The sequence below is a fragment of the Copidosoma floridanum genome, unplaced genomic scaffold (genome assembly GCF_036245765.1).
Source record: "Copidosoma floridanum isolate Cflo_tuat_1 unplaced genomic scaffold, Cflo_Japanese_pri ptg000030l, whole genome shotgun sequence".
In the NCBI taxonomy this organism is placed as follows: Eukaryota; Metazoa; Arthropoda; class Insecta; order Hymenoptera; family Encyrtidae; genus Copidosoma; species Copidosoma floridanum.
Window position 1 is genome coordinate 42,046,295 of NW_028321907.1, and position 11,641 is coordinate 42,057,935.

Sequence of the window (11,641 nt, forward strand, 5' to 3'; positions counted from 1 at the left end):
CATCGTGAGTACTAAACTACTTATTGTTTTTTTTTTTTTTTTTCATTCGTTTTTCAAGTTTTTGTTTTAGTAAACAACATGAATGCAGTACTAACGTTTACAGAGCTTCATTCTTCCTGTGGGTCGAGCGACCCCCTTGTTACCTGAGAAATTGTGTCTATACCCATCTCATGTTTAAAGAACTTCGTTCTTACCGTGGGTCCTATGACCCATTAGTACCCCCTGGTTTGATGTTCTAATTCCCTTTATAATTTTTTCATTTGTTTTTTTTTTTTCTTTTAATTTCTTGTTTTCTTATTTTCTTTATTTCTTGTTGCATTTTTTTTTTCATTCCCTTTTTTATTTTTATTTTTTTCATTCTATTGTCTTTATTCATGTCTTTTGTAATTTTATTTTATGTTATATATATATATATATATATATATATATATATATATTTCATTTCATCAATTTAAAAAAAAAATTTTTTTTCATTTACTTTTTTGCGATTTTATAGCCTATTGATACAATTTTTGCTTTATTTCTATATAATTACTCAATGACATTGTGCCACTATTTAATTATCAAATTAAAAATAAGTGCCCATAAAAACCATTAAAATGATATGAAACTCGAAGTATATTTATATAATGATGTTACAGAATTTATTTATAAGTGATTGAACGAATTACTTAATTTATGTTATTATGTGATAACGTAACATAATTTATTTATCGAATTCGAAATAAGCGCCTTTAAAAACCATTGATACGTTCTCCAACTCTATTTTACATGTTTATTTTAATTTTTTTTTTTTTTTCTTTTTTAGATGTATTATTTAGAAAACAAATATACATAATTTATAAAACGAATACTTAATTGAATGTTTTATCAGTGAACACATTCAAAAATAGAATGTTATAGTTACGATCCACACCATAAGTACAAAAAACCGAGTTGCTGAAGTCGGCAGCGCTTGTAGCAGAGTGGATAAGGTACTAAACCTTATATGCAGGATGTCAACGGTTCACATCTCTTTATTGGAAAATGTTGTTTTTTTTTTTTTTTTTTTTTTTTTTTTTTTTTTTTTTTATTTAGAATTGTAAAAGAAAAAAATTCAAAGTGAAATAAAAATTATTGTGGGTAAATGAAATATAAATTTGTTTAAAAATTAATTGCTTGGGAGTTTGAGGGGGAATGGTGGAAAAAGGTGTGCAGAAGAGTAACACGGCACGGTTGGCAAATATACATATATAGTGGGGAGAGGAAAAGTGTATAGAGAACAGTAGGTGAGGGCGACGGGGTGAGGGGATAAAACTGGAGAGGAAGAGTAAACCACTTTCGTATCAGAAAAAAAATTTCGAGCCCCCCGAGTCACGCAACATAAAGAACTTTGTTCTAAAAATATAAGAAAAGCCTTTTATTACTATAAAAATACAATGCAGTGTTCGTATATCGAAGGAAATTAAGAGATTAACTGGAAAGTTTGAATCTAGTTGAATACTATTTGAACTTTCATGTAAACGAACTATTTTCGGCTTACGAAAGTAAGAATTTGTATTTATCAAGATGTTTCTACTACGTATTTAGTTTATCCAGTAGACATGTATACTTATTGTTATTTACGTATGAAAGAATGTAGCAGAAACACTTTTGAATCCACAAAAATTAAAAGATATTTCTGTACGGAGTCACATGGGTGAAAAAATCCTACTGTTGGCCAACATAACCTTAGCAGCTTTTTTCGGATCATCATGCCTCTGTTCTTTTACTCATTGTACTTAATTTCAATAAGAGAGTAAAATGTTATGAAAGTACTTTTTGTTAATGCTAGACAGATCAAGTTCAATTTGCACTTTTATTAAAAATATTCGTATCCTAATAGTTTTTTTAATTTACCAATTGAATTAAATTTTTTCATTTTAGTAAGGCATTAATTTTTATTTCACTTAATAATGCTGTCCAACATATTTTCCCTATACGTTCTAGACTAACGTTATTTAAACTTCACATGCTACTTTTTTTCCAAGCCAGGAATTATGAAACCAGACAGGATACTTTTCTCTGTATGCAAAAACTAGTTATACTACAAAATACGTCTGAACTGTTGATTATAGACGATTGAGTGGCACACCTTTGTTGTTAAATGTTTTGTTTTTTTAATTAAAAAAAATATGTTATAGTTATCTACATCCACTTATTCTTTTTTTTTTTTTAAGATCTTTTACCTAAAAGCCACTAAATCCATCGTCTCTACCATTATTTCGTCTGTCACGAGTATTTAAATAAGTAAATCTATCTGATGGACCAATAATGAAATTGAATTTTATCATATAACATATTTGTTTATTCAATTTGTGTTGTAAAAAATATTTTTATTTTTTCCAATTACGAACCAATAAAAATTTTTTTCTGTTCCAGGTTTGCAACGAAAGAGTAGTTTTTTATGCAACTGGCTTTATTAAAAAACCAACTACTTACACGGTTCTTTGCAAACTCTTAGCTTTTCCACTTGGTCTACCTAGAAAAGTGGTCCTTAGTTTGAAAAAAGGAGATCCACTCTTAAAATTTTTAAACCATCAGTAAGTATTTTTTGATGAATATATGTTAATTAAAAGTCATACTATTTTTTTTTTTCAGCATACAGAAATACAGAGAAAATGGTTTACTATCTTGGGAAAAAAAATCACATTTTTTAATAAAAGATACCGAAAAAGATCAATCAACTCCACAATTAAGTACTACCGACATCATTCCATTGCTAGTGTTATTGATTAGTGGATTTGTCATAAGCTTTATAATTTTTTTATTCGAAAAGTATTACAGACACTTAATATTATATTTAGTAAAAAAACCTTGTAAGAAGATCAAAAAAATTAGGAAAACTAAGAAAACCAATACTTTATACAACAATGGCAAAAAGTTTTCAGTTTATTCTCAATACAGGGATGTGCAACCACGCCCTCCGTGGCCTTATACCCCATAAAAAGCATTTTTTAACAAAAACGAAAATAAGCCTTAAATCTAACGCATATATGATTTATCTCAAGAAATGGAGTAAATCACCATTTTTAGTATAATTGTAATATTTTATAGTTTATTGAATTTTATAAGAACGTAGCAAATCAAAAACGAATAAATTTAATATTAAGAGGAAAGCTGAGTACCCTGAAATTGTCTGATAGAAGTACGATGATTAAATGTATTCAAATTTTGCTTGTAAGTGAATTAGTGGTGATACTTGGTGTGGATTTAAGAAAGAAAAAAGTTTTTTGTAGTGGAAATGTAGACATCATATAAAAGTTTTTGTTAATTATGAAGAAACAATAAAAAAAAGTTCAAGTATGAATCAGACTTTCATTTATGACAAATAAGTCAGTATTTTTTAATTCGTAGTTACTCGTTTTCATCACCGAATTACAAAAATTACAACAGTAATCATATTAAAAGAGAATGATCAGATTAGTGTTTTCATATTATTTTATGGATCCATTATCAACTTTTTTCTTTTATATTTATAGACGGCTAACAAAGGATTCCAACTGTCGTTTGTCGATTCTTCGAAAGATTATAGACAAAATAGGTCAGTTTTTGCTTAAAATCTACTTGCAATATGACTCGTGAAATGATTTAAATAATTTAATTAATAGGCTTAGTGCTACAAAATCTCCAATGAATTTTGTTTATAGTTGTTGATAAAAAATTAAATAAATAATGAAATTAAAGTTCAACCATTATACGTTCTGAACTAATTTTTTTAATTTATTTTTTTTTTATTCGTTTTTCAAGTTTCTGTTTTACTGAGCTATATGGATGCAATACTTATTTTTATAGAGCTTCGTTCTTCCTGTGGGTCTCGTAACCCCTTTATTACCTGAAAAATTTTGATTCTTTATTCTCATCTCATGTTTAAAGAACTTCGTTCTTACCGTGGGTCCCATCACCTATTTATACCCGCTAATTTGTTTCTTGTAATTTTTTTAATTTTTAAAAATTACCTTTATTTTTTAATTTCTTTTATTTCATTTATTATTAAATCTTTTTTATTTGATCTTCTTGTTTTTTTTTTTTTATTTATTTCATTTTTATTATTTCATTGAATTTTTTATGTCTTCGCACCTTTTTTTGATTTTCATTTTTTTTTTTTTTTATTTTTAATTTCATTATTTCTTGAACCTAAATTTTTTCATTCAATTATATTTAAATAAAACATTAATTGTTTGGTGCAGCCTCCCAAGACACGCGACATAAAGAACTTCGTTCTTAAAATTAATTAATAAAATGACATCATTGTATCCTTTTATTTTTTACGTAATCTTTTCTTTCACTGAGGAAACGTATAATTCAAAATTTAAAACACTTTAAAGTGTCTATACTTCAACAGCTGCCTCATTCCGTGGAGGAAAACGAATATACAAGATGTCGTCGGAGTCGAATCCTGCCTCGACTCTATTCAAATCACACTGATCTGGGATGTCAAACGTCTTAGTGGCTTCGTTGAGTTGATTTTTCTTGGTACCCTGAACTAATACCAATTTTCCTCTGACCTGAAAAATTAAAGCATTGTATTAATTAACAAGAATGAACAGGTAGATGGAGAACGTGATAAAAGCTTTTTGTTAACTACGACAAAACTTGTTGAAATTGCTTTTTATTCTGACCAGATTACATAGAAAAATACGTTTACGAACAAACGCACCTGCTCTGTTTGTTACTAAATAAATGCTGAAAATTGATGAGATTTTCTTTTTTAATTTTAAGTGTATCTTTTTTTTAGGTACCATATTAAAAATGTCCAACGATAACTTTTTGTTATTTGTTTATCTACCAAAGGATACTATGATTAGTTTGTTTACTGCAAAGTAATACCTAGTGTAAAAAGTGCGAAAATTTCTATCAAGAAATTCGAGTTTTTAAATTTCATTAACTTATTCATTACTTAATCAAAAATCTTTAAGATTTAAAATTCATACCTGAACTTTGATGTTTTACATTTAACCGAATGGCAACCAGTTTTACTTGATAGAGTATATTTTAATACGAATAAAAAATGTCAATGACGTATTTTTAGCAAGTATTTTATCACTATTGGTAGCGTACTTTATTACGATTGCCTAAATTCTATTCGTTGTTTCGACTCAAATAATAAATTCTCCTACTTTTGCAGAATATTTTTTGTTGATTTACGTAAATTAATACATTTTTATACACATTAATATCAATTAAAAAATATTGTACTTCAACACTTGACGTGCTGTACTCATTTCGGAACGATACGTTGTATGCATTTATTTGTTTAAGGTCTTTTTTTTTAACAGTATAACTTTCTTAAAAGCGTTACTTTCTTAATTTCTTGAATTTAACGACAGCAGAAAAAAATGAATAGTGTTAATAAATTTTATGGCATACTGTCGAAAAGTTTATTCCTAATTCAAAATGTGTACTACATTTCGGTTGTATATTGACAACCCTTTTAAGCAAAAAGTAAGCAAAAAGTAAGCTTGCTTTCTGCTTGAAAAGGGTTGTCAATATACAACCGAAACGTTGTACACACTTTGGATTAAGAATAAACTTTTCGTCAGTATGCGATAAAATGCATTTACATTATTTAGCGTTACTTTCTGTTGACACTCTGCAGCCACTCATTCCTAGACGACTCATGAGTGCTTACAGTTTTTGCTTTGACGAAACTATAAGGCACACATTAAGGTTATCTAAAAAAAACGGTTTCTTTAAGTAAAGATGAGGATGAGGATGTGATAGGGGAATCTCAGAGAATAGAGCACAAGATAATTAAAATCGTTAATGATCATACTAGTAGTTGCGACAGCCACTACATTCCGAACCCAAAAAATCAAAAAATATAAAATATTTTTTGTTATTCATACATGTTTTTCTCATAACATGAAGAAAATTTTAAAATGTTTTTTTCAGATCCATAAAGAATATAACATATAATGTTAAAAAACAGTATAAATTAATTACAATACGTTTTCATTAAGCGCCATAATTTTTTTATTTAGCAAGCAGACACCCTAATGCATAGCATGTCATAGTATTCGCAAGTATAATCTTTTTTGCTCAGTTATTGGTAATGAATGTAACAATTATGAATTTAAATAAGTATCTAAAAATATTTAGCCGAAATAGATGAATTCTTTTAAGATTGAAAAACAGCTCAAGATAAACAATTGTAAAAAAACATGAAAATGATAGTAAGTATCGTTAAAAGCACGTTGATACAGTTATTATAATTTTTAATTCGTATAAAAGTATACTTTATTGAGTAAAATTGGTTGCGTTACAGTAAAATGTAACAATTCAACAAAAAGTTTTAACAATTTATTTAACAATCTTACATAATGGAATTTTCTAAAAAATTGGAGTCAGAATTAAAAAAAAAATTTAATTTATTTTAAATCAAAGTCCTTTGCGTCATTAATAACATTCATTCATAATAACATAATAAGACTTGATCCAGAGCAGCCAAATAAAATTTGAAATAAATAATCGTTTTGTGATGTCATTTTCCATATAAGATAAAAATCGTTTTGTATGGTTCAGGATCCCTATAAGTGGTAACAAATTTTTAATGTTTAACTCTTTCTATTAAAAATCTTTAAATTCATAAATTTGTAAAATTAAAATTTTAAAAAGCGATTTTCGTACTTTTTTGCCCTATAACTTTTTAAACAGTAGGTGTGATATGATTTTACCAACATAAATTGAAAGATAATCACATATTGAACAAATTATATCTAGTTATGTTTTCGACTCAAAGGTTAAAAAAAAAAAGATTTTAAACGAAACTGTTTATTTAGATCTTATTTACTTAATTATTAAAGTTTGAATAACATCAACTTCATGCACATTTTCGACACTTCTTAACAAAAAATTCATTAATTTGATGATTTTTCTGCTCCCTGGAAATCTTCATAGACTATTCTACCTAATTTTAGGATAACTAATACAAAACATAAATGCTTAAAAATTTATTAAAGAAAAAGACAAAGAAAATACAGTTAAAAGTCTATTAAATTATATAGAATACACTACAATTCTGAGTATAAAAATATCCTCTCTGAAACAATATTGTGTACATAGGTGGTACAATTATCGTATGGATTAGTATACCAACATTGATTGAGCATGGGTTCAGTTATTATTTTAATATTTAATAAATTAACGGTTATAAACAATATATAAGCGCACAATTCAATAATAATAATATATAGGCTGGCCAGTAAAAGACTGAACTCTTTCATCAGATCTTTTTTTTATTATTAAAAGTCAACTTCCTACTGCTTACGCTAATTATATCTCAAACATAACGCTCACACACTTAGTTCTGGTCTTTATTGAGCTCAAAATGTAATTTTATCTAATAAATAAGAAAACCATCTTGTAATACCGTTATTTTCAATAAAGTCGTAGTACATGCCAGTGAATGTCTCTTTAGGACGTTCATCACACATAGATTTCTTTGAACAGGTATTATTCACATCGAACATTCATTCGAAATAATGTAAAAAAACGCCCCGAAAACTTGCTGATTTTTTAACTTTACCCTTTTTTTATGTGTAGTTTTAAAAAATAGCATTTAAACATGTAACTTTGTGAAAAAACAACGTAAAATTGCATTTATACGATCTTTAGAAATCTCCTTATTTCTTTTGGTATAAAAGATTACTTTTGGATAAACTTGCACAATTATCAAATGGATCCACGAGTTGGTTCTTAAATTGACTTAAAGGAAGGGGATCAAGTGTGCGTAAAAACGTATGCGTGAGTACATCCACATGAGAAAAACAATGGCCAGCTTAGCTACTCTAAATCTTAAAATTGGGACAGCTTGCAGCAGAGTGGGTAAGAGCCTTTTTGTTTCAATTGATTAGAAGGAAAAAAAACAACTGATAAAATTTAAAATGTCTGGTGTAGTGTGGTTGCGTTAGGTGGTGTAGAGTGGACCGGAAGTACGTCACGGTGGGTGAGGCGAAGTGGAGAGAATGAAGCAAAATCCACTTCTGTCATACCATTTTCTCAAGGCAACTAATCAGAAACCGTTGATTTGTCCTCATGCGTAACGCTCCTATAAAGGTATAACTTAAAAAATTTTGATACTTACAATGACCTTAATAGTGTCTTTGTCGAATTCCGTACAGTCGAACTCCTCCTGATGGACCCTCTTTTGAAAAAAGAAAATTTCATTGAATTTTGAAAAAAAATCTTACAGAACTTCAGGTATATAAATGCAATTTTAAAATGGACATACCTTATCGCCAACAGATAAAGGGTAATAATCTTTGCTTGGTATCAGGTCCAATTGTCTTGACTCTCCAGTAGCGTTCCTGGAAGACATAATCAGACAAGCCTCACGGCCGGAATAAGAAAGGCCAGCCTTCTTAAGATCTTCTTTATTTTGGTCATAAACGTCAAGCATCAGTTGCGTCTGCTGCATATCATCGGACATTTTCCACAAATAATGTGATATAACTGCTTAGGTGATAGGCGAGAAAAGTCTCACAAGCAACTAACGAACAATGAAACGATTTCCAGTGTTGCTGCTGTACGTGTAGCGTTCATGACATCACTATCGTTCATAATTGATACCCGTTATCTCGTCTACTAAAAGTTTCCGTGGCTAACTTTGTTAGTGATACTCGCTAGTGTGCGCTTAGGTACGTGTTTTGTTGTAGAAAAATAGCTAATACAATTGTCTATTTATTTTTGCTGCTTACTAAAACTTTTTTTTTAAAGCCAAAGGTTTATAATACGGTTCTCCATTCCGAACCTTTAATAATTACTGTTAGAAGGTATGTGTGTAAAAAGGTACTATGGACATCTCTTACGTACGCGTGAGTGTCAAAATAAGGGTAAAACTCGTTAAAATCGTCACCTTCACCAAAAGCCATCTCAGCGCAGTGGGTTGGAAAGTTCTTTGCTATCAAAATTATTTACAAAATCTCTTAAAACTGCTCCAACAACAAGAAATGTCATCTTTCGATAGAGATACATTTTTGATGAACGTACACTAACACGATTCTCCAAAGATAACATTGCGAGGGACGTGAAGAAGCTTTATCTCCTTGGCGAAAGGGACCGATGTTTGCGTGTTTACGTGCTACGTAAAAAAAGAAAGAAAGAAGAAAATGTTACACTATAGTCGATCGAAGCTTGGTTAGAAATTGCTTCAATTTTTGCGACTTTTCAGGTCAGCTCTTTATGATAGAACCCGCACTCCTTCAGACAAGCTAGAACTCAACGATAAATATTCTTACAAATGAGATAAAATGAGTAACTTTATAGCATTATTTTATAGTTTTAATTGGCAAGAATAAATTTATTTGAATAACAAATCAAATAACAAACTCCATTAAAATGCTATCTTTACGGTGTTGATAAAATTTTGTCCCTACTTTCCATTCCAACAGTGTCAAATTCTGTTGCATACATCCACTGTAAAGATTGCTGTAGTAACATCACTATGCTTAGCATAGGTAAAATAAAGACCTATGCTCAGTATAGGGATTTTACTATCGGTTTGTAAAATGTTTTTCCCGGACAGTAAAATTAAATGTCAAGATAGTAGTTTTTACCGAAGCCGAAATCTTCAGAAATTTTTTGCGATACTGTAGTAATTTTACCATCCCAAGCGTACAAGTCATATCTTCGATATGAGAAGCACTACCGTACTGTTCGTAGTTCCTTTTTTACTAAAAGGGTTATGTTCTTATTTCTTTACATTACAGACACATCGTCACACACAATTGAGAAACGTGATGATTTGTAGAGATCCGAAATATTTAGCTATTGGTCTACTAAGGTGTATACCCACGATGTCATGAACTGATACATAACCTGAAAAGTGTTTACTTTTCAGAATGCTTTCGCTATATACAAAATATACCTAATACTTACTGATTACAAATTTGTAAGAGCACTGATGATAAATTTACTTTTAATTCTTATCACAATTATTCATTATAGTGCGAGAGCGTAAAGCACGAACCGTAAATTAGGTAGAAACATACATGTACATTTATGTAGTCAATGCAAGATTTCCTTCCCCCAATCGAGAGTAATAGCTGCATGTAACTTTAATACTAGATAATACTTTTATTATCTCGTGTAATTTGGATCAATGTACTTTTACATTTGGAGCGCAATATTACTATTATCTCGTATTTTTCCGAGGGATGTTAAACGTATTTTCACTATCGGAACGTAAAATCTTTATCGTCTTGTAATTTAAATAGCCGATTGTATTTATCATGCAGCTAGTAAAATTGACATGCTGAGCAAAGGACTTACCGTTACCTATGCTGAGCATTTTGATTTTAATAGCGGATAGTAATATCAATACATTGCTAGTGAAATTACGATGCTCATGACATAGTTTTCGCTATCAGATATCAAAATCACTGTACTCAGGATAGAAAAAAAAATATTATTTAAAAACTTTTTCTTCAAAATATTTATATTTTTTTCGAGAAAGCATGATGTTACACGTGGATTACACGCAATACGTAATGTCTAAAAGTACGGCTCCCTAATATTAATATGACGGTAAGCAAACTTTGGCAGGGACTATCTTAAAAGTTTTCTAAATAGCAGATAGAAATGTGGGTGCCGTCAGGTTAATCATATTTTTTCCTTTTAAAAAACCACTTGTTTATTGTGCAATACTTATGCAAGAAATCAATTCAGATTTCTGACTTATCGTAAAAAAGGCACACCCTTTTCATAAAATTAAAACATGTACGCAAATAGTTGCTGTTCCTGAGAGTTTTCAGTTTGTAAAGAATAGAAACATTAAGTATTCTATTATTTTCAACTAGACTTTCTCTTTCGTAACTTATTTAATCTCCAGTAGTGAAAAGTAGATCAAATCAGATTCTATAACAAGTAGGTAAGTCAACATGTCTTTACTAATACTAGTTTCCCGTTAACCATCTGCGAAAAAATCTTTGTCTTGTAAGGATATTGACATACTACATATGAAAGATTATTACATAGATTGGACACTTATTATTGAAATATCAAAAGACACCCAAAATATCGAAAACTTGGGGAAAAAGCATTTTGTCGAGCTTGCGTTAACCAAAGTAGGGTAGAAGAAAAAAAGCTCACGAGTCGAAGTTAATTGGCAGTTGAATGTGGAGAGTAGGAGGAAAAGTAGCTCGTATTTGCTGCGAGTGGATACGTGGCCTCACCAAACATTGTACTTGGTGGGAGCAGTGGACGTCAATGTTCGATTAGCTTGGTGTTGTTGTGGTGGTGTTAGTCACGATTTCGGGGATGGCTCAATGTATTATTTACTTTGTGCTGTAGTATTGATATTCAAAACCTCTGACGCATGTATTGGCTCATTTTATGGAACATTTCTCGGGGTGCGCAGAGAATCATATAGAAGTATGAGTAGCAATGAAAAAATACAATGATTTTTATTAATTTCGTTTTAAAAAGTGCCAAACATAGATAGCTTTTACATTTTTGTTTACGACTTGTACTCCTCGGATATACAATTTAACTTATAAATTACAGGAGTATTATCTTTTTCTGCAAAAAATGCAGAAACCAATCTGGTTATGCTGGAAAAAGTCAACATTTTATATTGCAATCACAGTTTTTGATTGTATCTAAATAATTAGTTGAGATACAT

General features: G+C 29.7%; 1 protein-coding gene across 2 annotated transcripts; it reads right to left on the reverse strand.

Moving 5' to 3' along the window:
• Nucleotides 1-4,248: 4,248 nt before the first annotated feature.
• LOC149373653 (uncharacterized) lies at nucleotides 4,249-8,522 on the reverse strand. 2 transcript variants are annotated; one of them, XM_089597053.1, is made up of 3 exons: nucleotides 8,252-8,521; nucleotides 8,105-8,164; nucleotides 4,249-4,526 (listed from the first exon to the last, which is right to left on the reverse strand). In XM_089597053.1, exons 1-3 carry the CDS (start codon nucleotides 8,447-8,449, stop codon nucleotides 4,350-4,352), a joined length of 435 nt encoding a protein of 144 aa, XP_089453179.1. In that variant the 5' UTR covers nucleotides 8,450-8,521; the 3' UTR covers nucleotides 4,249-4,349. The 2 variants fall into 2 exon arrangements, with proteins under 2 accessions (XP_089453179.1, XP_089453180.1); XM_089597054.1 differs by lacking the exon at nucleotides 4,249-4,526 and adding an exon at nucleotides 6,463-6,548 and having other exon boundaries at nucleotides 8,252-8,522.
• Between the last annotated feature and the right edge of the window lie 3,119 nt (nucleotides 8,523-11,641).

Excerpts from the sequence above, each read along its gene's own strand:
- LOC149373653 (XM_089597053.1), bottom strand. The coding sequence starts at position 8,449 with ATGTCCGATGATATGCAGCAGACGCAACTGATGCTTGACGTTTATGAC. Across the intron at positions 8,165-8,251 it reads CTTTATCTGTTGGCGATAAG|AGGGTCCATCAGGAGGAGTT; the intron begins GTATGTCCATTT and ends TTTTTTCAAAAG. Across the intron at positions 4,527-8,104 it reads AAGACACTATTAAGGTCATT|GTCAGAGGAAAATTGGTATT; the intron begins GTAAGTATCAAA and ends TTAATTTTTCAG.